We start from the raw sequence: 26,838 nt of genomic DNA, 5'->3' as shown, positions 1-26,838 counted from the left end.
ACTCAGCTATATGAAGTATTTTTAATGAAGTAAAGTCCATAACAAATTTGATGAATAATAATAACTCAAATTTCAAATCACTCACAAACTTACTATATATACGTAGGAGCATCAACTTTAGAGAATCCTATTAGCTTATGTTCCAAGTTGTTTAGAACTACCACCATATTGTTGTGGTGAGATCCTTAACCAGATGGCTAGATTCGAGCCCTAAAAAAGAAATTGCCTCCAATAGATAAATTTTACATTTAAAATAAGATTTTTCAGCGTAAATGCAGATTAGAGAGGTCATTCAGAATTCAGAAGTATTCTAGTTTAGGGCAGGAAATTGTTTCAGGACACCTTAAGGGCAGTTTGGTCATTATACATTAGTTTTTAATTCTTTATCAGTTGAAAATGAAAAATCAAAATGAAAATTCAGTTGGTGGCATTACAGTAATTAAGTTGAATATGATGGCGAGTTTTTAAAACATCAGATCGAAGTAGACGTACAAACAGACTTTTTTCCTCTGCTCAACAGCTAGCTTCTTCTATATACCCACCCACCCCACTCCCACCGACATCTTCAGTACAGAAATGGCAATGCTTCAATGGTTTCTTCTTCTTTGCATTTTCTTCATCTCAGCTTCTGCTGCTAAAGTTCAAAGTAAGGATTCTTTATTTTTCTTTTTATATTTTCCATTTTTTAATTAATGTTTCTTATGTGTGTTTTACTACTTAAACTATCTTACTGTTGGATCTAATTAAAGAATGAGTTTCAATTTTTGGTGTATAATTTATTGATTAAACTATAATGTGCTGATTGCTGAGTAATTTCAGCATTGAAAGATTTTAAGTTCATGCAAATAGGATTTCAGTTATAATATATAAAGTGCATAGTTTCTGAGATTGATAGATCTACTTTACTAGACTTTGTTAAATGATATTATCTGGTTGCTCAATAGTGATCAATATTTAGTAGTGTGCAAAGTTGTGCTTTGGCAATTCGGGATCCAAATTTGAGATTTTCCTTGGGAGGTATCGGGAAGGATTTGGAATATGTTATTTGTACAATTATGGGATTACTAAAGATATATCATACTAATAGAACATTGGTTTCTATGTGATTCTTGCCTTGTTAAGCTAGCTAATGGTATAGGAACATCTTGCATTTATGGCACAGACCAGAAACTATGTAGTCAACCTGCAAATTCTGCTTTTATTGGCATGTTGCATTTATAGCACTGACCAGAAACTATGTAGTCAACCTGCAAATTCTGATTTTGTTGGCATGTTGCATTTATAGCACTGACTAGAAACTATTTAGTCAATCTGCAAATTCTGATTTTGTGAATAGTTAGGGGAAGCTGCTCAAATGGGCTTTTCGGTCTTTGTAATTTGTGGTAACATGAGAAGATACCCGTAGAGATATGAAACCTAGCCACAAAAGTCATCTCATGTGAAGAGGATTGCCTAATTCCATATAAGGAGACCACTAGTCATTCTCCAACTAATGTGGACTCTACTCCATTCCAACAATATGACACCTGTGCCTAACTCAACCCCAAAATTAGCTCACGAGGGGAGGGTTGTCGAAGTTCATATAAGCAAACCATTAGTCTTTCCCTAACCAATGTGGAACTCTAACCCACTAATGGAAGGACAATGCTCAAGTTGCTTTAGTTTATGCCTTCGGATACTATGTTGGTGCCTAATTTTGTATCTTTGTCTTTTGCTTCTTATAACTCTCTTGATAATATGGTTGCTGTTGATAATCTTTCCATGAGTGTGCTAGAATCATAGTCACAACCTAAATGATGTATACTGACATGTGTCTCAAGCCTCTTGGGTTTAGATGTAATTTACCCTTGTCATTCCAAATGTGTATTCCTTCAAGCAGATAGCTTCTCGATCTTGATTCACTATTATTGCCTTTATGGTCAACCTCTAACATATTGGCTTGATAAACTACAGCCAAGGTAACTGATAATCCTGCTGATGAGCTGGTAGCTGCCGTTAATAGTAACAGAACTGCGAATAAATTATCCTCCTTATACAGTAACCCTGGCTTGGCATGCTTGGCTCTGCAATATATAAAAGCATACGGAGGTGATTGTAAAGTAGTTGGAGGGCCAGATGGAAAGAAACCTGCTGAATCTGAATTCGCCCAAGAATTTGCCCCTAACTGTGGTGTGCAGGCGTCATCGCTTGCTCAAATAACTGGAAGATTTCTCGCATGTCAATCCAAGTATGCCGAACCTTCTGAAGCATTCAATGATATTCTTATAAGAAATACCAAGAGTTTGGATATTCTCTATAGCAAGAATCACACTGAGGTTGGTGCTGCTGTGAGTGGCTCCGGTGGTGGTGGCCCCTATTTCTGGTGTGTACTCTTCAGCAATGGCAAACCAAAGAGTAGCTTTTCCACAGGGGGAGTAGAGCCTAAGGTAAGTAGACCTGGATGCTTCAGTGGTTCTAATGACCAATGCAGTGGTGCTAATTCTTTGTCTCAAACCATGTATCTCTGGACAATCACTGTAGGAGCTTCCGTTGTACTGCTTTATGCCTTAGGAGTATAAACCATCAAGGGATTTGTTTTTTGGCTTGATTGAACGGCCTCTTTTTCTGTTGGCAATGACTTCATTTTTTTGAATTATTATTTTGTGAGTGTTTTCGAGAACATTTCCTTGTTCTACTTATTGTAACTACCTCTGAATATAAATCTATATGCTGGTCAAATGAGAATCAAATGCATAGTTTTACATAGTTCCAGGAACTAGGAAGGTAGGCATTCTGGGATTTATGGGCGTCTTGACCTGCTAAGATATCGACCCGCCTTGCCCTACCCTGATTAGCATTTTTCAAAAAGAAGTCCCGCCCCATTTATGTTATCTTTCTTTTCTCCTCTTTATTTCTATGAGCCAAAGAAAATAAATCTTGAATAGAACTTATTATTGACTTAATTAACTAATTAAACTATGTACGAGTGACGAGAAGGAGTTGCTCGGATGGTAAGCACCCCTCACTTCCAACCCGAAGGTTGTGAGTTTGAGTCACCAAGGGAGCAAAAGGGGTGGGAGCTCCTAGGGAGGGTTTAAAAAAAATATGTACGAGTTACATATTTCTTCAGCTTGGAAGGTTAGAGGTCGCTGTCGATGACACCATCTCATTACCATGTGACCTTTAGGCTTCACTTCTAGTAAAATATATTATGCAGATTGTTATTACATAATATGTAATTTCAATAGATTTTCCCGGTTTTAATCCTCGGGAAGGAAGTTACCTTTGCTAGGGAGAATTTTACTTGCTAAAGAGGGAATCCTGAATAGTTGCCCCCAAAGCTGGTACTGAACACCGGGTAGAAAACCAGGAAAAAGTTTGCACAAAACTTGAGTTTGGTGATAGAGATGTGGAAAAAGATATGATGAATGTGATTGCAAAGAAACACTCCCCCAGGACATGATGTTGATTTGTAGTCCTGAGGAAAAATAATTGCTCAACAAAGTCAGTGGCTATCATTTAGCCATTCAGATCTACTATTAGTCATTATACTGTGTAACAACTTATATGTCCATTTCCATCATGTTCTGACAATTTGCACAACTTGACACAATGGTCCCGATGGCTCTTGAGTCTTAATCAAATATCGGAAAGATATACACAATTGTTCCGTGTAAGCATGTTAGTAAATGCTCGTCCAATAACAATCAGGGGCGGAGCTGCATGGTCTAGAGGGGGTTCAATTGAAGCCCCTTCGTCAAAATATTTTGCTGTACATATAGGGATGAACAGAATTTCTGTATTGTATATACATTAGTTGTTGAATCACCTTTATACAATAGAAGGTTCTTGAATTTCTGGTTCCACCATTGCTATCTTGGTTGAAGAATTGTTAATGTCAAAACATTGTCACTGATACATCTTTTCTCATTTGAATCATCTGTTTCAGCTGTACTTCTCTCTATGAAGAAACCAGGCTCCTTTGGTTGAGGTAATGCCACTTCTTCATGGCTTAACATGAAAACCACTGATGACATTGTTGGTCTTTCATCTGTTAGTCGTTGAACACATAACAGTGCCACATGAACACATCTTAGGACTTGGGATTCCACAAACGATTCTTTTAAACAATCATCGATTAGTTCCAAAGCCTTCCCTTTATTCCATAATAACCAAGCCTATAGAAAAATCAAGTATAGTTTTCAATGATATGTAGGAAATACAAATGTAGTATGAAATGACAAAAGCAAATGTCTGGATTTGTATCTTGCTTACATGTCCTATAAGACTATGATGGTGATCTGGATGATGAAATGTTCTGTTCTTTCTTCCGCTGACTATTTCTAGTAGAAGAACACCAAGACTGAAGACATCTGATTTCACTGAAAATTTCCCATCAACTGCGTATTCTGGAGACATATAGCCACTGCACAAAGACATATATAATGCTTAATATGGGTTAAATGATTTTATGGAAGTTGTAAAGATTTGACACATGCCTAACTCAACCCCAAAAGCTAGCTCATAAGGGGAAGATTGTCCAATTTCATATAAGCAAACCACCAACATGGACCAGGAGCCCCAACCGGGATTTACCTGCCTCTGATACCATTTAAGAATATGACACTTGAGTCTAACTCAACTCAAATCTAGTTTATGAGGGAGAATTGCCCAAGTCCATATAAACCAGTCAATTTCCCCAACCAATGTGGAACTCTAACAGAGGAAAAGATGAAAGCATCAATGAGTTATCTAATTGAACTTACTATGTCCCTATTACTCGCTTTGTTCTTGCTTCGTTTTGGTCACCACCAATAATCCTAGCCAGTCCAAAGTCAGAAATTTTGGGATTCAATTCACTGTCCAGTAAAATGTTGCTGGTCTTTAGATCTCTGTGTATGATCCTTAATCTGGAGTCCTGGTGAAGATAAAGAATTCCCCTTGATATTCCCATTGCAATACGAAAACGATTTTCCCAGGGAAGTTGTTTCTTCCTGCATTCATCTGCAGAAACATCAGTTCATTTTGCATTAGCAGAACAATGCTGATATGATTAGATGAATCTTTTGATGAAATGAGTCAAGAGAATCGAACCAAAGATGAAGAAGTCCAAGCTATTGTTTGGCATATATTCATAAATTAGCATCCTTTCTTCCCCTTCAAGACAACAGCCTAGAAGCCTAACTAGATTTCTATGCTGAAGTTTGGAAATCAGAACAACTTCATTCTTCAACTCTTCAAAACCTTGTCCGGAATGTTTGGAGAGCTTCTTTACTGCTATTTCTGGTCCTGTTGATAGTTTTCCCTGTCACACAATCCACGCGAAGTCTAAGCCACAAGAGAATCATTCATATATTTGACTAAGATACAGAGAATATAATTCTAGTTACCCGATAAACAGATCCAAAACCACCCTCTCCGATGATATTATCAGATGAGAAATTATTAGTTGCAGCAGAAACAGTCATCACATCAAACAAAGGTAATTCCATATCTTCCTTTCCTTCTCCTTCTCCTACTCCTGTAAAATTGAACTTCTTTTTGTAAAGATATTGAGGTGAATGAAATAACTATACTTTCAACGCGACGGACAAATTTTCTAACCTCTTTCCCCTTTCTTTCTCTGCATAGCAAACCAAAATAGAAAACCAACAAGGATGATTGCTGAAACTGTTAATATAATTGCAATGACTGACATTCTTGTGTTTCCCATATAGTCTGAACCTGTGAAAAGTTCATTATGACTTGTGAAAACCTTCCGGTATGATTCTTATTTTTGAAATGGGGGTGGGGGTAGGGGAAGGCTAAATGGGAAATGGGAAAGGGGATTACAAGGTTGGGAACTGAACCCTCATCAACAAGGTGAAAGTTCAGATAGTCAATCAATTGAGTTACTAAGATTCCCTGTGGTATGATTCATCTTAGCATAAGGAGACTTACCTAATTCTGATGCAGCCATCCTTACATAGAGATCTTGATCAAGTTCAGCATATTCCCTGATATCAACGAGTTCATTAAACCACAGTAAGCATCCACTCCCGCCATTTTTAACATCAAGATTGGAATATGCTGTACACGAACAGTTTTTCAGACAGAGTCTTTGGCATTCCTCGAGGCCAATGCTTTTGTCGAACCAGGAATGGCGTGTATCTGGCAATTTCACACTAGAATACTTCAGAAACCTGTCATTTGTCCCACATGTCAACGGAGTTCTTCGTACACACCCACTAGACCAATCTGCTGCATCCCATTCTTGTTGATTTTTAGGCTGAAATCCTCTCAAACAATCACATGGAGGTGAGTCATTGATGTTGCACCGCGCAAATTGACCACACAAGGCATAACGATCACAATTATCCATCTGTCCAGTGGAGTAAAGAAACCAGTTCTGGTTCCGTTCGATCCACAAGAGTCGTTGAAGCAGGCCTGCTGGATTCAAGACCAACCTGGTAGGAAGAGAAGTATTGATAAGCTCATATTTATAGTAGATCTCCTTGTCATTGTTCACAAACTCAAATGTATAATAAGGATTTGGTTTCAAATTTGGTCCTCCAACAAATAAATGTCCATTCCATATTCCTGAGCTAAACTGTATTGCAGGACCTTCCCACACAAAGAATTGAGGATAACCACTGGTGTCGAGGCGATCCAAATATTCTCCTGGAGAAGGATCATCACTGCTCTTCCACGACGACATGGTCCAATACTTGCCCGTGACCAAGTTAAGGCCTAATTTCATGCCAGGTAACAAAGTACTGTCTGGATAATCAAAACTCTGCCAAGCATAGTCTTTTAGATTTACCAAACTGTCATCTTTTAAGACAAGATTTCCAGTGTCCAAAAGCTGAGCCACTGGATTCATCAAACGTTTCGATGAATTTGATGACCAAATCACATCTTGGTTTCCATTGAGTAGTACAATCCCTTTGCTACTGACTGTTAATATGCCAGAAGTGTCATTCAGTGGGTTCACTCTATTGGCAACCCACACTACTTCTCTGCCTTTAGGTAAATTGTTGTACCATATACCGATATACCGATTCTTGGAATTTCCAGGGCTGAAAAATCCAAGCTCAAAGTTTCCACCAGCTGAAACTATGGTATGTCCATCTTTGATGGGGCTATCGTTCGATATAGTGTCTAAAGCAGTGGAAAATATGAATAGAAATGACACTATATTAGAGGAACAGAAATAGAAAAAGATAAAGCGTTTCATGGAAATTGTTTAGTCCTTTTGGAATATTTGGGAAAATGTGAAAAATCAAACCAAAAGAACATTTCTGTTATAAGATGACATTTCTCTCTAAACAACAAATATTTGACTTGTTGTTTTCGTCTCTTTTCGAGTAGTTAACCTCAGAAATCAAATAGATACTTTGAATTTTGTATTAGAAACAGATTTTGAATACTTCAATCTTATTCAATTGACTAGATGGGGCTACCTATGCTACAGGACTCTGGCAGGTTCCAACAGATTGGCAATTGTAGGCTCCAAAATTAAACATAAGAATCCAAAAAAGTGTGCATTTTTTTTGGATTAATTCATTTGTTTGAGGATATATTAGTGATGTCACACACAACTACTTTCATTTGATTAAGGCATCCTACTCGAGTCATTCATTACTTTACTTACTGTTATAAGTGGATGACTACAATAGATATGTATGGTAAAAAAGGGCAATACATGTTATAGGAGTTACGTACACGTCACGTGTCTGATTGATAAAGTGGAAAAAGATAGAAAGGCAGATTCATTATTTACCGAGTTTTAGATCACGCACCACTTGCCCTCCTGTATAAAGAAGCAATTTGTCTCATCTGCATCATTCATTTGCAGTGAAAATTGACCTGGTCTTTGGTAGTTGAGTAATTAACGATTAATTATTAAAAATGGATGTATTTTCTGTACACTACCCTAAAATAAAGGGGATTCACTCTCTATATCTGGGCAGAACTAGAAGGGTAATTAAAAAACTAAAGCTGTTGGTACTCATTATGTTGGCTGCCTGCAGAATTGAATTGTTTTCTTGTTGAAAGTTTTCAAAATAATTATGTTTCTCCTGAAGTTGTGTCACTTTCATCCCTTTAATGTTTGATACCCAATTTATGTGACACATTTCGAATTTCGAAATTCAAATAAGTCTATCTTTGACCATAATTTTTTCATATATCTTTTAATTATTTTGAATTATCAATTATTGAGACTTATAGTACTTTTTATGTAGTTTACGAATATATAAATTTCATTTTAAAAAATTTGAAGATTCCATGAGCAAGTTCTCGGTCAAACTTAAACTGTTTGACTCTCGAAAAGCAAAATGTGTCACATAAATTGGGACAGAGAGAGTATTTCATTTAGAAATTTATCACAAAAAACTGCAGTCTCATTAACATTCTATATTCTATAAGAAATCGACAAGGGAACAAGAACTACATAAATTATGGCATAATACAGTGTTTTTATGCCCTCCAAAATGGTGGTGTACAAATAGACTCTTAAACTTGTATAAGTAGATTCATACATCCTATCTGACACTCTATGCGCCAATTCGCGTCCTTCATAATTTAGGGCACGTGTTTAGTTGTTCAACTTTATACAAGTTTAAGTGTACTTGTGCACACTCAAAGTTGGAGGACATAGATGCTGGTTGAGGCCAAATTTAATGGTACATTTATCTATTATACCTAAATTATGTCTTGGTTAGGAAGAAAAAAAGATAATATCTTTAAATAAAAATTTGCATGATAAAGTTAAAGCAAGACAAACAAGTGTCGTAGAATCTATTACTCCATTTATCCGATAATAGGTGTCCACTATTGACTGTCACACCCCTTAGAAATAATACAATATTATTCTTTGACTTTATTAAATTTAATACTTTGAAAAATGTATTAGATGATAAATAATATTTAATAACAAGAGTAAAATAGACACAAAAGGTAAAGTAATCTTGATTTTCTAAATTGAACAAATATTATTAGACAACTATTTTTAATATAGTGGACAACTATTATTGAACGGAGGGAGCATAAAAAGTCAAAAGCCTTAAAGTGTTAAATGCTTTTCGTGTCATTTATTACAAGTTGCATGGTCCATTATTATAAATTGACCTCAAATGGCCAAACATGGTATCTAAGGTCCACAAAAAATATTTATATGTATTTAATATTACATCAAATCAATAGATAAGATTCATTAATATAACAAGCCAACAAATACTTGATATTTATTGAATTAGTTGAATTTGGTGTAAACATCCAATTATGACCGATGGCAGCACGTTGCAAGCGTAGCCACAGGCAGGGGCGGAGCCAACATGTAGGGGTTCATCCGAATCCTCTTCGGCGGAAAAAATTACTATTCATACATGGTTAAAATTATTTTTTATGTATATATACAATAAATGTCGAACCCCCTTCAATTAGTTAGTATGTTTACTTCTTCAGATTTTGAACCCCCTTCTTAAAAATCCTAGCTCCGCCACTGACCACAGGTACTGCTACAAAGTGTGTTGCAAACAAGTGAACTAATTGTTCACTACCTGGGATCTAATATTGTGATTGGGGTGTCACTCACTGTAACATTTGCATTTTGGTTTGAAGAGAATTCCTCTTCATTCGAATTTCTTTCTATGTAAAAACCTGGTTGTTTAGCCTGTGGCAATACACCTTCATTGTTTAGCATGACAACAACAGACGACATACTTGGACGATCTTCAGGACATTGTTGGACACATAATAGACCAACACAGATTGATCGTACCACCTCAGACCTTGAACAAGAATCACTTAGGCGTTCATCAAGTAGTTCCATCGACCTACCTTCTTTATAGATTTTCCATGCCTGTACATTTTACAAGCTTATTAGTATGGCAAGCTAGCGTAGTTTTGTAACATATTTGTTACTAGTAGATAAATATGTTCGGATAGATATAGTACAAAAAATGAAAATTGTTACATGTCCGAGTAGGTTAAGGTAATGATCTGGATGAGAGAATCGTCTATTGCTTTTCCCACTCACAATTTCAAGTACTAAGATACCAAAACTAAATACATCCGATTTTACTGAGTATAGCCCATGCAATGCATATTCTGGTGAGAGGTACCCGCTGCAAATAAAACGTACACAAAAATAGAATTTGAGTTACTAATGCTGGAAAACATAACTTAACTATCTCAAGATTCTTTCTTAGGTAGGAAAAATGCTACCAAGTATAGGAGGTTCTTAGTTCTTACTATGTTCCAATAACTCGGTTTGTCTGGGCTCCAATGTCATCCTCTTCACATATTTTTGCCAAGCCGAAGTCTGATATCTTTGGGTTCATGTCCTTGTCTAGCAGAATGTTGTTAGCTTTCAGGTCTCTGTGAATTATTCTCAATTGTGAATCTTGATGCAGATACATAACTCCCCGAGCTATACTGTTGATAATGTGAAATCGCTTAGGCCAGTCTAGTACCTTGCTTTGTGTGTCATCTGCCAAAATTTTGTTAGCTCATTAACAGACTATTTGGAATAAGATTACTGAAGTACTACTATAGACATCAGTTCACCGTGACACAATTAGTATATAATTTGCACATTATTGGATGGAGAGTAGTACCAAATATGAATGAATCAAGACTCCCGTTATGCAAGTACTCATAGATCAATATTTTTTCTTCATCTTCAATGCAGCAGCCAAGAATCTTCACCAGATTCCTATGCTGAAGTTTAGCAATATATATAACTTCATTCTTGAACTCATTTTCTCCTTGTGTGGAAGTTCTAGACAACCGCTTGACAGCTATTTCCTGTCCTTCAAGTATGCCCTAAACATCACAATCTCCACATGTTAACATTTTCTTTACCTATCTTGATGAGAAAGTACACAAATCTTAAGATGAAGCTTTACTCTGAAGGACCGGAAAGTTTTTTGTCTGTACTATGCATGATTATCTTTTGGGAATAAATCGGTGTATTTCTTAAACAGGCATAAAGTGTTGATACCTTGTAAACAGGTCCAAAGCCCCCTTCTCCAATCTTTCTGTCTATTGAAAAGTTATTGGTTGCCTTTGTTATGGTTGATAAATCAAACAATGGTATTTCAAATTCTTCAGCGCAATTGCCACGGTTAAAATCCATCTTATAGTTGCCACTTTGTTCTGACTTTCCTGTCAACAGCAAATAAAGTGAATTCATTTAAATTGCGAATACTAGATATGGAAGTTGATTAGATGTAAGGAAAAAAAGGGACTTATCCAGCTTACCTTTCGTTTTGAGCTCTAAATCCTTTTTCCTTATTCTATGGTAGATCAACAGGCTAAGGATTACAAAAATTACACCAACTGATGATGCCAGAATACAGGTAGGTGATTTTCCTAACTTTCCATTCGATTTCTCCAGCTTATCATCTGCAAGTAGCCCTTCCAACAAAGATAAATGTAGTACTAAGTTTCACTATCGATATCTCTGTGGGAAGTTGATTATGCTACTGATTATGTTATGTAGGTTCTGCAAACACTAAAGAGCAACAAGCAAACCTGATTCAGAAGCAGCTACTTTTACGTAGATATCAAGTCCTCCTTTGGGTACCTGCCGAATGTCAAGCAGATCCTTGAACCACAATAAGCATCCACTTCCTCCATCGTGTATGTCAGCATTTGAGTAAGCCATACAAGAGCAATTTTTAGAGCAGATGTTCTTGCATTCTTCTAGTGTCATAGTCACATTGGACCAGCAATTCCGTGTATCTGGAAGTTTAATTTGCGAATACTTCAAAAATACGTCTCCTTGAAGGCAATTTAGTTCAGTTCTCCGAACACAACCACCTGACCAGTCTGCCTTGTTCCAATCTTTGCTATTGTTTGGCACAAATTTGTCCAAACATCCACAAAGTACTGGAAAATCATTGTTGTTGCAGCTACCATATGAGCCACATAACTTATACGTATCACAGTTATCTCCAGGTATTATGAGGTAAGGAACCCAACCCTGTTCTCCATCACCCCAAGTCAAAAGTTGTGCTACACCATTTTGGTTTAGTATGAATGTCGCGATAACTGAAGATGTGAGGTTATATCCAAAGTACACCTCTGTCTTACTTGAGAATATTCCATATCTATAGAAAGTACTGTCTCTTGAGTTTCTTGCCCCACCAAAACGAAGACCGTTCCACACTCCAGAGCGATATATCACATTTGATCCCTTCTTCAGGATGTTCTGATATGAATAATCACCAGGAGTTGGATCATCTTCATTCTTCCAAGACGATAAATACACCTCTCGTTCTGTTACAAAGTTCCAACCGAGCTTCATGCCTGGTAATAGTGTATTAGTTGGGTGATCAAAACTCTGCCACAGGAAATTTCCATCACTAACACCATGACCAGATTGTTTCACAACAAGATTCCCGGAATCCAACAACTGTGCAACCGGATTCTGCACAGATCTCGATGTATTAGTTGACCATACAACATTATTAGTGTCATTGAGAAGGACAAGAATTCCTGGCTCAATGACCTTCAACATACCATTTCTACTCCTCAAAGGAGCTTCTCTATTGGCAACCCACACCACGGTCCTAACAGATATGTTCTTGTACCACATACCCACGTAGCGATTTTTGGATTTACCTGGACTGAAAAATCCCATTTCGAACGTTCCACCACGTGAAACAATAAAATCGTCGTCGCCATCTTTGAGAAAATGTGTCGTAGTTATTGTATCTAAAGCACCAAAATATTGGTGCATTGAAGACAAGAACATGAACATGAACATGAATATGCAAGTAATATTCATGTTTGTGAATTATTTGATTGTGTTTTACTAAGCTTAAGTAATATATAGTAGCATGGTTATGAGTTGTGGTGGGACATTACTGATGAAAAGCCAAGATTCTTTCTTTAGAATAAGTCAAGCGTGTTCTATCCCGTCTTGAACGATTTCTTCTTTAGCCGTGTGTATCCGTGGCCCTTTGTTTACGAAGGACAGTATCTTTGACACGCCTTGAGTTTTAAAGATTTTTCACAAATTTTGTTATCAATATCTAAATAAAAGCTATTGAGTGCTCACGACATAATTAATACTCTACCTCTACCCTCTACAATGGATTTTTTTTTGGCATAATATATAAATGTGCCATTTAACTTGTCTCATATGACATATATGTCATCCAATTTTGGATGTGCACAAGTAGATACTTAAATTTGTATAGAATTGAACAAGTATACACAGGGCGTCCTTCTTGGAGTTCTACGTGGCAATTCATGCCCTATACGACATCTTATGTGGCGTCATATGTGTACTATGCCACATATGACGTGTGCATTTATTTGTTCAATTTTATACAAATTTAAATATCTACTTGAGCACACCCAAAGTTAAAGGACATAAATGCAAGCTACTATCAAATTAAAAGACATATTTATGTATTATGTATTTTTTTCAATGTTAGCAAGCCATGTCATCAATTATATTGTATTAAAATCAGGTTGAGTGGAGAACCGTTAATAGTAAGGGTAGATGTGGTCCCAAATTTAGGCTTGGAAATAAAAATGTATCTGGAATAGTTTAAAAATATTTGAAATACTTTATTACTAAATTTTATGTAAGTGACTAACAAAATCAATTCTCTCGAGGAATTAAGACCAAACTAAAAAAATGTGTTGCATAATATTTTCATCAAGACAAAAAAATAAAACTGGTTGTTAAACTCATTTCTTCGTTAAACCTTTATTCACGTCTATTGTGCAGTCTGTCATTTGGTGAAAATGAATTGTCAAATGAGACATGGCAAGGTTAGAAGTTGACGTTTACTAAAATGTTAGGACCCAAATATCTCAAATTTATTCTAGATTAAATTTCAAAAGCTTTTCTTTATTTTTGAAATTCAGTATCTAATCAAACATTATCACATAAATTGAGACGAAAAGAGTAAGTTCTTTCTTAGTCTTATACTCCCTCTGTTCCATTTTACTTGTGGTACTTCCCCAAAATAATTGTTAATTAAAAAAATTAAAATACAGTTAGTTATTTGTTTTTCACCTTAAATCAAAATTAGACAAACAAATTGAAACAGAGTATTTCCATTCTTTGGCAGCAAATCTGCCACGCCATTTTGCTGTCTAAACGGATTGACCAGCAAAAAATGAAGTCTTGGTCATCTCTGAGACAATCTTACTGAAAAGAATACCACAAGAGATGGAATATGATAAATTCTTTTTAACAATTTTGAAGAAGAATGCAATGCAACAAAAGGTAAATATAACTATCATGGATATAACAATATTTCAATTTATTCTACTTCTCTTGTATTTTGTGTTTCTTCAAAATGTTAGTGGTCAAGGAGATACCATAACTACAACTCAATTCATTAAACATGGTGATACTATTGTTTCGTCTCGTGGAACGTTCGAGTTAGGATTCTTCAGTCCTGGAGATACTTCTACAAATCACTATGTTGGAATATGGTACAAGAAAACCTCTGCTACTACTCCTGTTTGGGTTGCCAATAGACTAGCTCCTGTTGCTAATAAATATGGGGTGTTGAAAGTTATTCAGCCAGGTCTGATTGTACTTCTGAATGATACTAATGCAACTGTTTGGTCGACAAATTCATCGAAATCTGTGCAGAATCCTGTTGCTCAGTTGTTGGACACAGGGAATTTTGTGGTGAGGGATGCTAATGATCCGAATCCAGAGAATTTCCTCTGGCAAAGTTTTGATTATCCTAGTAATACGTTGTTGGAAGGTATGAAACTTGGGACGGACTTGGTGACTGGATTAGAAAGGTATCTTACTTCTTGGAGAAGTAGTGATGATCCTGCTCCGGGGGATTATACTTATCATTGTGATCCTACGGGTTATCCACAAAACCTTATGCGAAAAGGGGCTAATGTGACATTTAGAGCAGGGCCGTGGAATGGTATCAGGTGGAGTGGTGCACCAAATCTGGTGAACAACTCTATCATTTCTTTCGGTGTGGTTATGAATAGTAGGGAAATTTACTACAAGTATGAGATGGTGAACAAATCCGTTATTTCAACATTTGTTTTAGAGCCTTATGGGAAAGCTATGCGTATCATTTGGATTGGAAAAGTTCAGGGATGGGTAAATTACCACTCTGCGGTTGTGGATGACTGTGACACCTACAAATTATGTGGTGCATATGGGACTTGCAACATTTTGAGTGATCCTTTTTGTCAATGTTTAGATAAATTCAAGCCAAAACATCCTGATGATTGGGAAAGATCTGACTGGTCTAGTGGTTGTGTCCGGAAGATCCCACTGAATTGCACAGGAGATGGATTTATTAAGTATTCTGGTGTTAAACTGCCTGATACGCGAAATTCTTGGTTTAATGAGACAATGACACTAGATGAATGCAGGGCAGTTTGCTTGAGAAATTGTTCGTGCACGGGTTATACTAATCTGGACATACGCAATGGAGGAAGCGGGTGCTTGCTATGGATTTGGGAGCTGGTTGACATGAGACAGCTACCTGCATCAGGACAGAATATCTACATTAGGATGTCTGCTTCAGACATAGGTAATTAATAATTAATATGTGAGTTCATAAATCATAACCATGTCAATTGTACTTCAATGCCAGAAAGTCAACTCATATGAGGGACAAAGGTAATCCAAGTCCACATTATGGGAATAAGACTTCAAGGACCGTCCTGTTTTCCTCGACATAAATACAACAAATATAAAAAGAGAAAAAACTTCTAGCATTACTAGAAACAACTATTGATAATATTTCGATGGGAAATGTTGCAGGTTCTGCTGGATCAAAAGGAAAGATAGCTGTCATACTTGCAATAGCTTTGCCACTATTGGTTGCATTGATTCTGCTCGGTTTAGGTGTAGGCCTGATTCTTTGTAAACGAAAAAGGAGAAAGGATCCAGTGGTTACAACAACAGGTAAGTGGAAGTACCAATTCTATCTATTGTAAAACTGGAAGCACCTAGTGGTCATTAGATCTGTATACCACAAGTATTTCTTTTCGAGCTCCTTATTTGAGCAAGGTCTACTTGTATGTTCAAATTGCAGGGAGATTAGGTGGTCACAGCAACAAGAATGATAACAGTAATCAAATTCACCAGGAAAATTTTGAGCTTCCACTTTTTGACTTATTAACGTTAACCAATGCTACCAACAATTTTTCATTTGCAAACAAGATTGGAGAGGGTGGCTTTGGACAAGTTTACAAGGTAGAAACATTCCTCAGACCCCAAGTAATGATACTCGAGACTTAATTTCTTTGCTTTTCTTGAAAGGAATATTAACTCTTGGAGTCCGTACATACAGCAGCGTTTGCTAGTATGATGAGCGGAATGAGTGTTAAGTTGAGAGTCTTGTTTCAAGACCGATAATGTTTTATAAAATAAAGGTTTCAAATTCAAAGAAAAGGAATATCAGCTGGAAAGATTACCAACCATGGGAGAAGCTGTGGAATAAAATGTGCAAGTAGATGCTGCCTGAACAAGAAACTTGATTGCAATAGTAAGGAAAAAATGACGATTCACTCCATCGAATTTCTAACAGGAGTGCTATTTTTACAGGGTGTATTAGAAGGTGGACAAGAAGTAGCAGTGAAGCGGCTTTCAGAAACATCAGAGCAAGGACTTCACGAGTTCAAGAATGAAGTTAAGTGCATCGCAAAACTTCAGCATCGGAATCTTGTAAAGCTTCTAGGATGCTGCATTCAAGGAGAAGAGAAGATGTTGGTGTATGAGTACTTGCCAAACAAAAGCCTGGAATTATATATATTTGGTTAGTCTTTCACATCTACTGAACGGCCATTTCTTTCAATGCAATCAATTGTGATTTCACGAAGGTTGGTTTCGTGTTATAGAAACCTTTAGTAATATGTTGAAAACATTTGACAGATGAAGAAAGGAGTGCATTACTTGATTGGCCTAAGCGCTTCAATATTATCAATGGAATTGCTCGAGGACTGATGTATCTTCATCAAGATTCTAGGCTCAGAATCATCCACAGAGACTTGAAAGCTAGCAATGTCTTACTTGATATTGAAATGAATCCAAAAATATCAGATTTTGGAATGGCTAGAAGTTTCAGAGGAGATGAGACAGGAGCCAATACACGCCGTGTTGTTGGAACATAGTAAGATTTAATATTTGATTATATATGTAGTCATGAACACATGCTGCATTATATAATCCTGTAGTTTCTTTATTGCAGTGGTTACATGTCCCCGGAATATGCAGTCGAGGGGATATTCTCAGTGAAATCAGATGTCTTTAGCTTTGGGGTATTAGTACTAGAGATTGTGAGTGGAAAGAAGAACCGACGATTTGTTCATCCAGACCACCACCTCAACCTTCTTGGACATGTAAGTACAGTAACTCCTAACGGTAAAAAGACTCAGAGAAAGTGTTTGTTAATGCATTTAAGTTTTATGTGCCGACAGTAAATTACATGTAAATCTCTATTATAAGAGCTTGTTAACTAACCTACTATCACAAGTTAAACTACAATGCTAGAGTAAAAAGTCATTGTACTGTTAGTTTGTATAAGTTAAATCCTTTGTTGATGGAGGGATCGTTTTATGCAGGCATGGATGCTTCATAATGAAGAACGGACGTTGGAACTAGTAGATCCATATCTCGTAAACTCATACTATATATCAGAAATACTAAGATCAGTCCATGTGGGATTGTTATGTGTTCAACAGAATCCAGAGGACAGGCCAAGCATGTCAACTGTGATTATGATGCTGAGCAATGAAGGCATTTTGCCATTGCCTAAACATCCCGGTTTCTTCACTGAAAGGAAAGTTGAAGATGTTGATCAATTGTCTTGGAGTACACAAACACCAAGTTCTATAAACGAAGTTACCATCACGCTGTTGAATGCTCGATAGAAGCATGTCCATGTCCATAGTCAGTGGCAAAGCCAGGATTTTCACTAAGGGTTTCAAAATATGAAAGAAGTAAACACACAAAGTCAAGACGATGCAACAACTATAATATATACATAAACAATTAATTGTAGACCTTTATATATACAGTGTAATTTTTTGGCGAAAGGGTTCGGATGAACCCCTTGCATCAACTTGGCTCCATCCTTGTCGATTGTGAGTGTCATTCATTTCTCAGAATTGTATTAAAATCCTCCCTTTTTTTCTTTAAGAAACTAGAAAGCAAAATCTGCAGGAATTGTATTGAAGTATGTCTAAATTTTAAGGCCTTGAATTCAATTTCAGAATAGATTCAGCTAGCATTTAGCAACAGCTTACTCTTTACATTCATTATATAAATCTCTTTCAAGTTCTCTAAATCATGCATATATGAGTAGAAATTACTAATGAAATTGGTAAATTGATAAGAAATATAAATTTATCCACCCTACGCACACTGTTGTTACCTTCCACCAACACAGGTACCCTTGGGTGCTTTGGACTATCTCTTCTTCATGAAGAAGATCTTCCATAGTTGATACACCAAAAAAGCAGAATCATGAACAATTTTTTTTCACCACGTTGCTTCAAAGACTTAAAGAAAAAGATTATTACAACTGCAAGACTGTAACGAACAGTAAAACAATATCTTCTATCGGGCAGTTAGTATTGTGATAGGGGTCTCAGTCACTGTACTCTCTGCATATTGGCTAGAAGAAAATGCACCACTACTAGGTGCATTTCCTTCTATGTAAAAACCTGGCTGTTTAGCCAACGGCAACACACCTTCATTGTTTAACATCAGAACCGCAGAAGACATATTTGGACGATCTTCAGGACATTGCTGGACACATAATAGACCAACACCGATTGATCGTACCACTTCATATGTTGAACAAGAATCACCTAGACATTCATCAAGTAGTTCTGTTGACCTGCCTTCTTTATAGAGATTCCATGCCTGTAGATTTTACAAGCTTATATATTAGCACGAGTAGTTTTGCAAGATATCTGTTACTAGTTGATAAAACGAAGGATAAATAAAATAAAATCTTACATGGCCAAGTAGATTAACGTTATAGTCTGGATGACAGGATTTTCTGTTGCATTTTCCACTTACAATTTCCAATACTAAAATACCAAAGCTAAATACATCTGATTTTACTGAGTATTTCCCGTACAAAGCATATTCCGGTGAGAGGTACCCACTGCATAAAAATGTAGTGCAAACAATAGAATTACTAATGCTGGAAAACATATCCACCAAACAATTACTATCCAACAGAAGGTACTTACTGTGTCCCAACAACTCGGTTTGTCATGGCTCCAACATCATCCTCTTCACATATTTTTGCCAAGCCGAAGTCTGATATCTTTGGATTCATGTCCTTGTCTAGCAGAATGTTGTTAGCTTTCAGGTCCCGGTGAATTATTCTCAATTGTGAATCTTGATGCAGATACATAAGTCCCCGAGCTATACCATTGATAATGTGAAATCGTTTAGGCCAGTCTAGTACCTTCGTTTGTGTCTCATCTGTCAAATGTTTTTTGTCATCAACACCCTAATTAGATGTACTACTTAAACGGTAGTACTATAGGCATCAGTTCACTGAAATGAAGTTTTTATTATAGAAAATGCACTTAGTAGACTGGAGAATAATACCAAATATAAATGAATCGAGACTCCCATTTGGCAAGTACTCGTACATCAACATTTTTTCTTCCCCTTCAATACAACAGCCAAGAATCTTCACCAGATTTCTGTGCTGAAGTTTGGCAATATATACAACTTCATTCATAAACTCATTTTCTCCTTGTGTAGATGTTCTCGACAGACGCTTGACAGCTATTTCATGTCCTTCAAGTATGCCCTAAACATCACAATCTCCACACGTTAATAGTTTCACTACCTAAATTGATGTAAGAAAGAATCAGTTATGCCAGATATATATACCTTGTAAACAGGTCCAAAGCCCCCCTCTCCAATCTTTCTGTCGATTGAAAAGTTATTAGTAGCCTTCATTATGGTAGATAAGTCAAACAGCGGTATCTCCAATTCTTCAGCACAACTACCACTGTAATCCATCTTGGAGCTGCCATTTAATCCCGAACTACCTGCCAAAAGCAGATGAAGTGAATGTTGTTAAGGTGTGAATACCAGACAAATCTGATAGTTCTTCTAACTTTTATTTAGGCATAATACATAAATATGCCCTTTAACTTGGTCTCGAATCCATGCCCTTCAACGTAGGCTACCAAGTAGGATGTGTGTGTCTAGCTACTTTTTCAACTATATACAAGTTTAAGTGTCTGCATATGCATGACCAAAGTTGGAGGGCATAGATGAAGCCAAGCTAAAAGGACACGTTTAAGTATTATGCCTCTTATTTGAATTTGTATTCCTCTACTTTGCTAAGATGTCAGGACAAAAAGGGATTTATCAAGCTGACCTTTCTTTTTGAGTACTAAAGTCTTCTTTCTTCTATGATAGATCAGCATGCTAAGAATTACCAGAACCGCACCAACTGCAAATGGCAGAATCCAGTGAAGTACTAATTTTTGCTTCGTTCCATTCGATTTCTCCAGACTATCTGCAAGTATCCCTTTCTCTGTAATAGCTGCTTGTGTTTCTATTAAAACATGTTAGATAGCAAAAAGACATACGTGCTTCAGAAGCAGCCATTCTAATGTAGATATCTTGCCCTCCGTTGGATTCGTGCTGAATGTCAAGCAGATCCTCTAACCACAATATGCATCCACTTCCTCCATTGCGTATATCAGCATTTGAGTAAGCCATACAAGAGCAATTTTTCGAGCAGAAATCCTTGCATTCTTCTAGTGTCATAGTCACATTGGACCAGGAATTCCGTGTGTCTGGCAATTTGATATGTGAATACTTCAAAAATACGTCTCCTTTAAGGCAATTTAGTTCAGTTCTCCGAACACAGCCACCTGACCAATCTGTCTTCTTCCAAGCTTCAGTATTGTTGGGCACGAATTTGTCTAAGCATCCACATACTGGAAAATCTTGACTGTTGCAGCTACCATATGCACCACACAACTTATACGTATCACAGTTATCTGCGGGTATTAAGAGGAAAGGGACCCAACCTTGTTTTCCGTCACCCCAAGTCCAAAGTTGTAACACACCATTCTGACTTAATATCAACCTCACGATAACTGAAGACGTGAGCTTATATCCAAAGTACAACTCTGTCTTACTTGTAAATACTCCAATTGTATAGTAAGGACATTCTCTTGAGTTTTGTGATCCACTGAAAGAACAACCATTCCACGGTCCAGAGCGATATACAACATCTGATCCCTTCTTCATGATGTTCTGTGGATAACCAGAAGGATCACAATGATATGTATAATCAGCAGGAGCTGGATCCTCCTCATTCTTCCATGACGACAAGTACACCTCTCGTCCTGTTACAAAGTTCCAACCGAGCTTCATACCTGGTAATAGTGTATTAGTTGGGTGATCAAAACTCTGCCAAAGCAAATTTCCATCACTAACACCATGACCAGATTGTTTCACAACAAGATTCCCGGAATCCAACAACTCTGCAACCGGATTCTGCACAGATCTCGATGTATTAGTTGACCATACAACATTGCTACTGTCATTGAGAAGGACAAGAATTCCTGGCTCAATGACCTTCAACATACCAGTTCTACTTGTCAGAGGAGCTTCTCTATTCGCGACCCACACCACGGTCCTAACAGATATGTTCCTGTACCACATACCTACGTAGCGATTATTGGATTTACCTGGACTGAAGAATCCCATTTCGAAGGTTCCACCACGTGAAACAATAAAATTGTCCTCGTCATCTTTGAGAAAATCTTTCATAGTTATTGTATCTGTAGCGCAAAAACATAGGTAGATGGAAGAAAAGAATACGAGCATGAATGTGCCATAAACAACTTCTGGCACGTTCATGCTTCGACTTCCAATCAAATCACAATCAGAGTCCTATTATATATCATTACTAAGGAAAATAGCAAATCTAACTCTACATCAAAATGATTGTCATTTCCACTAATGTTTGTGTGCGTTATTTGCTTAATTGAGAAGTAGTTTGGTTAATTATGGCTAGTGGGACAATAATATTGAAAAAACTAAATATTTTTCTTAAAAAGCTAAGCATGATCTATACTTTGTAATTTTCTATTGGATATTGTCTTTGTCAGTTAATCACAATGGATCAACTTTATTGGCTGAAACAAAAGGGTGATTTTATTATAATTTGCTCGATAATATTTGTACCCTTTAACAATTTATCTTTTCCCCCACTTGTGAGTCTCCATTTCTTTATTCACGCACGTTTGATATCTTTTTTTAAAAAAAAATGAATTTCTGAGTGTTTCAAATTCATTTTCATTCCCGTCACTTTTGAAAAGTTGCCACATGCATGCATGCAGCAGGTTTTTACGTTTTACCATTGTCTGTTTCTATTTAAGCATCTTAATACTATTATTTTAGGAGTAGTTATTATGCATTATTACAAAATAGTATGTTATTGCACTCGGAAATACGTACTAGCTAGTTTGCGGTGGCAAATTCAAGTTTTAAAGTTGGTGAATTCCTAAAGCAATCTTGAGTTGATAAAGGTTTATTTTTAGATATTTATAAATATTCAATGAACATTTTAATATGTATATATATATATATATAATTTGAGTTTGCTCACACTAGCGCTAACCAAAAAAATCTAGCAAGTTCCCCATTTGTCGATTTCCAATATGTTAACATGACCACAATGTTTAAACCATTTGGTGTGTTATTGATAAGGGATCATAATTTCAAATAAAATATAAGATTAATTTATTTCATCTCCAAGGCTAATATAACACCTCTTCTACCTAAAGGAACCAAAAACACATTATTTTAATTAATCAAAGGTTAAATAGGCTCTTCGTTCACTTTTATTAATCCATTTTAAACTTTGCACACCTTAAAAAAATAATGACTAATGTGAGTATTTATTACAATATCCATATTAATTGAAGGTCTTTAGGTCTTGAGAAATAATTTGGGAATAAGTAACTAATCTTGAGGGTAAAAAATAGAAAAAAAAAACTATTATCTTTAATTGATATGTTAATAAGTAAAAATGAAAATCTATTTTTAAACATAGTGATAAGTAAAATGGAAAGTAAGTTATTTGATTCTTAAGCTGACATGTGTTCCTCCGTTAAAATTAGGAAATTATGTGTACCAAAGTATAACGGTAGAAATATATTTGAATCGAAAGTATAAGAAAGGGTATATTTGAATTATTTTCTATACTACATGCCTACATAGTATATTTGACCCTTTTCCGTTGTATTAAATCACCTGAGGGCCAAAAACAGAATTCACTAATAATTAGGGACCAAAATGCTATTATTATTATTATTATTGTGCGAAAAGTGTGTCCTCTCTCTGTGCTTCGGCTTCCCCTTTCTCTTCTCTCTCTACGTTCAATGTCTGCTTCTCCTCTTTGTTTCTAAATTCCTCTCTGCGTTCCCTCCCGCTCCGATTTCACTCTCTGAGATCTATGGCTAGTTTAATGCAACGTGGAGTTTGGTGAAGCTCTGAATTGAATTCTGGACTGTGATATATACATGACGACAGAGGCTAAATATGGCGAGTTTATGGTTACGGTACTCTTCTCCTTGCTTATTGATGATTTTAGTTCCTGCTTATTCTAATTGTTTTAGTATTATGCTAGAGCTATACTTGTGAAATGGAAAATATCATCTACATTGTTGTCATTTGAGTTTTGACATGCATTAGCTATTCAATTTTTGTTAATTGGTTGGGCTTGTTGCATCAAAGCTTGATTAATTGTGATTCACCCAAATTAATTACGAGGCTAGACGTTTTCCGTAGTTTAGTGATGCTTTTCCGTCATTATATAATGGAAAAGTTGTAGTAAACTGTGCTAATCAGTTTTGTTGGTCAATTAGGGCAAATATAACCCAATTTTAAGACACCATTGACGCCAATAATTAATGAAGAGTATATATAGACCATTTCATATAGTTGAGCAAATTTGACTCTTTGCCCTTTGAGCAATTTGGATGTCAAGTTTGAATTACAATAGAAAATGAACAAAATACTGCAGTTAAAGTAACAACTAAACTGCAAAAAACGATGAGACATCTTTGCCTCGGGATAGATGGTCATATACTGCGAAAATAATGCAACCTTCTGCACCCAAGGGTGAGACCTAGTGGTCAATTTCAACCTCTGAGGTCAATTCTTTATGGAAGAAACATAATATCTAAAATTTATCCAATAAGCACACACATATGACATAACAAAACAGTTTTAGGGACTGGTGTAACGTCATCATATTCTAATTAAATCTTGTGTTCAGGTTTGAGACTAATGATTTGAACTTTATTAATGTGACCTTTTCCTTATTAATCCCACAACATTTTCTAATAAATTAGTTGCAGCCATCAAATTTTGCTTAACGGAAATATTTCACTCGACTTATATAGAAAGTAAACCAAAAAAAATACTCAATCAAACAAAGTGAGACGTAGTATCAGATATACTGCGCAAATCAAAGTAACAGCCAGTCAGCAAGCTTCCTACATATGTTTGACATAGTTGATACACCTAAAAATGCACAATCATGCACAAATTTTTTTCACCACATTACTATAGAGAATTAAGAAAAGATCATTGCAACTGCAAGCTTGTTGCAAACAAGTGAACCAATATCTTCTATCGAGCAGCTAGTATTGTGATGGGGGTGTCACTCACTGTAATCTGTGCAGATTGGCTAGGAGTGAAATCACCACCCGGTGCATTTCCTTCTATGTAAAAACCTGGTTGTTTAGCCAACGGCAGCACACCTTCATTGTTTAACATCAGAACTGCGGAAGACATACTTAGACGATCTTCAGGACATTGTTGGACACATAATAAACCAACACTAATTGATCGTACCACTTCAGATGTTGAACAAGAATCACCTAGGCATTCATCAAGTAGTTCTATTGACCTACCTTGTTTATAAAGTTTCCATGCCTGTAGATATTGCAAGCTTATTAGCAGGGGTCGTTTTACAAGATATTTGTTACTAGTATATAACATACACCAAGGAATAAATAAAACTAAACAATTGCACCCAAGGGTGTGACCTAGTGGTCGATGATCAGTTTCAAATTCCAGCAGAGACAAAAAACACTAGGCAATTTCTTCCCATCAGTCCTAACCTTGTTAGACAGAGTTACCCGGTACCTATTGGTGGTGGGAGTTTGCAGGTATCTCGTGGAATAAGTTGAGGTGTGCGCAAGCTGGCCTCGGCACCACGACAACAACAACATACCTAGTATAGTCCCACTAGTGGAGTTTGGGGAGGGTAGTGTGTATGTAGGCCTTACCACTACCTCGTTGGTAGAGAGACTATTTTTGATAGACCCTCGGCTCAAGTATGTTGGCTCCAACACCTCGGTTATCAAAAAAATAAGAAATAAAACAAGTAAAATCTTACATGCCCGAGTAGATTAAGGTTATGATCTGGATGGGAGAATTTTCTGTTGCTTTTCCCACTGACAATTTCCAATACTAAAATACCAAAGCTAAATACATCTGATTTTACTGAGTATTTTCCGTGCAATGCATATTCCGATGAGAGGTACCCACTGCATTAAAATGTGCGCAACATTATAATTAGTAATGCTGGAAAACATGCCTTAACTAACTGAAGATTCTTCTTAGGTTCATATTATTATCCAGTAAATCTTATCAAAATAATACTATCCAGTGGAAGGTTCTTACTATGTTCCAACTACTCGGTTTGTCATGGCTCCAATGTCATCCTCTTCACATATTTTTGCCAAGCCGAAGTCTGATATCTTTGGATTCATGTCCTTGTCTAGCAGAATGTTGTTAGCTTTCAGGTCTCTGTGAATTATTCTCAATTGAGAATCTTGATGCAGATACATAAGTCCCCGAGCTATACCATTGATAATGTGAAATCGCTTAGGCCAGTCTAATGCCTTGCTTTGTGTGTCATCTGCCAATTTTTTTTTGTTGGGTCATTAACTGACTAATTGGTTATAGGAGAAAGTAGTATTAAATACTCCCACAACAGGTTTGGTCTATCAATATTTTTCCTGCTTTATGGGGCTTTCATAATTGGAACAAAATTACCAAAGTACTACTAGTTACTTTTACTTCAAAATAAAAAAAATTAATGAAGTATTACTATAGGCATCATCACTGAAACACAATTATTTATTTAATTTGCACAATATTGGATGGAGAATAGTACCAAATATAAATGAATCAAGACTCCCGTTCGGCAAGTACTCATAGATCAACATCTTTTCTTCCCCGTCACTGCAGCAACCAAGAATCTTCACCAGATTCCTGTGCTGAAGTCTTGCAACATATAAAACTTCATTCTTGAACTCACCTTCTCCTTGTTTGGAAGTTCTGGACAACCGTTTGACAGCTATTTCCCGTCCTTCAAGTATGCCCTAAACATCACAATTTCTGCATGTTAATATTTTCATTACCTTACTTGATGTAGGAAGTACACAGAGTCAATTGTGTTCCAATTAGAAAGAGACAATCAGTTGTGTTCCACCATATCCTTGTTCTTCCTTAGCTATTGTATATGTCTCCTTCGGTTTCACAAGCCAAAGCTTTATTTCATTATGCATTTCATCATACAACTTCTATACTGAATCTAAAGATGAAACTTTACTCTATAGGATCAGGAAGTTTTTGCCTGTGCACCAGTTATACCTTGTAAACCGGTCCAAAGCCCCCCTCTCCAATCTTTCTGTCTATTGAAAAGTTATTGGTAGCCTTCATTATGGTAGATAAGTCAAACATTGGTATCTCAAATTCTTCCTCACAATTACCACTATGATCCATCTTGTAGTTGCCATTGCGTCCCGACCTACCTGCCCGCAAACGAAGTGAAATTTGTT

The 26,838-nt window shown here is 36.4% G+C and overlaps 6 protein-coding genes across 6 annotated transcripts in view; 3 read left to right on the top strand and 3 right to left on the bottom strand.

The window, feature by feature from the left end:
• Positions 1–26,838, top strand: part of LOC125808907 (universal stress protein PHOS34-like) — an 89,368-nt gene that overhangs the window by 35,832 nt on the left and 26,698 nt on the right. The gene's annotated exons all lie outside the window — the stretch shown is intronic.
• On the top strand, positions 492–2,755 carry LOC125808917 (uncharacterized). Its single transcript, XM_049488591.1, has 2 exons — positions 492–646; positions 1,954–2,755. The coding sequence occupies exons 1-2, from the start codon at positions 577–579 to the stop codon at positions 2,556–2,558; spliced, it is 675 nt and encodes a 224-aa protein (XP_049344548.1). The 5' UTR covers positions 492–576; the 3' UTR covers positions 2,559–2,755.
• LOC125807832 (uncharacterized) lies at positions 3,390–12,757 on the bottom strand. The gene is made up of 13 exons (XM_049487566.1): positions 11,492–12,757; positions 10,967–11,125; positions 10,581–10,788; positions 10,216–10,453; positions 9,938–10,088; positions 9,522–9,823; positions 5,920–7,202; positions 5,584–5,703; positions 5,370–5,500; positions 5,074–5,284; positions 4,746–4,983; positions 4,255–4,405; positions 3,390–4,157 (listed from the first exon to the last, which is right to left on the bottom strand). The coding sequence occupies exons 1-13, from the start codon at positions 12,755–12,757 to the stop codon at positions 3,852–3,854; spliced, it is 4,764 nt and encodes a 1,587-aa protein (XP_049343523.1). The 3' UTR covers positions 3,390–3,851.
• On the top strand, positions 14,201–17,855 carry LOC125807822 (G-type lectin S-receptor-like serine/threonine-protein kinase At4g27290). Its single transcript, XM_049487555.1, has 7 exons — positions 14,201–15,506; positions 15,740–15,883; positions 16,014–16,174; positions 16,526–16,736; positions 16,853–17,090; positions 17,169–17,319; positions 17,542–17,855. Exons 1-7 carry the CDS (start codon positions 14,204–14,206, stop codon positions 17,848–17,850), a joined length of 2,517 nt encoding a protein of 838 aa, XP_049343512.1. The 5' UTR covers positions 14,201–14,203; the 3' UTR covers positions 17,851–17,855.
• On the bottom strand, positions 18,520–26,786 carry LOC125807811 (G-type lectin S-receptor-like serine/threonine-protein kinase At4g27290). The gene is made up of 13 exons (XM_049487546.1): positions 26,651–26,786; positions 26,172–26,379; positions 25,676–25,913; positions 25,389–25,539; positions 24,656–24,922; positions 24,445–24,508; positions 20,551–21,756; positions 20,337–20,504; positions 19,841–20,001; positions 19,550–19,757; positions 19,183–19,420; positions 18,944–19,094; positions 18,520–18,847 (listed from the first exon to the last, which is right to left on the bottom strand). The coding sequence occupies exons 1-13, from the start codon at positions 26,780–26,782 to the stop codon at positions 18,539–18,541; spliced, it is 3,501 nt and encodes a 1,166-aa protein (XP_049343503.1). The 5' UTR covers positions 26,783–26,786; the 3' UTR covers positions 18,520–18,538.
• LOC125808885 (G-type lectin S-receptor-like serine/threonine-protein kinase At4g27290) lies at positions 20,474–21,802 on the bottom strand. The gene has a single exon (XM_049488559.1). It carries the CDS (start codon positions 21,800–21,802, stop codon positions 20,474–20,476), a length of 1,329 nt encoding a protein of 442 aa, XP_049344516.1.

The sequence above is a fragment of the Solanum verrucosum genome, unplaced genomic scaffold, assembly GCF_900185275.1.
Source record: "Solanum verrucosum unplaced genomic scaffold, falcon-dt-bn FXZP01000277.1, whole genome shotgun sequence".
In the NCBI taxonomy this organism is placed as follows: Eukaryota; Viridiplantae; Streptophyta; class Magnoliopsida; order Solanales; family Solanaceae; genus Solanum; species Solanum verrucosum.
Note: the sequence above shows the minus strand (reverse complement) of the source record. Positions and strands in the feature narration are given on the sequence as shown.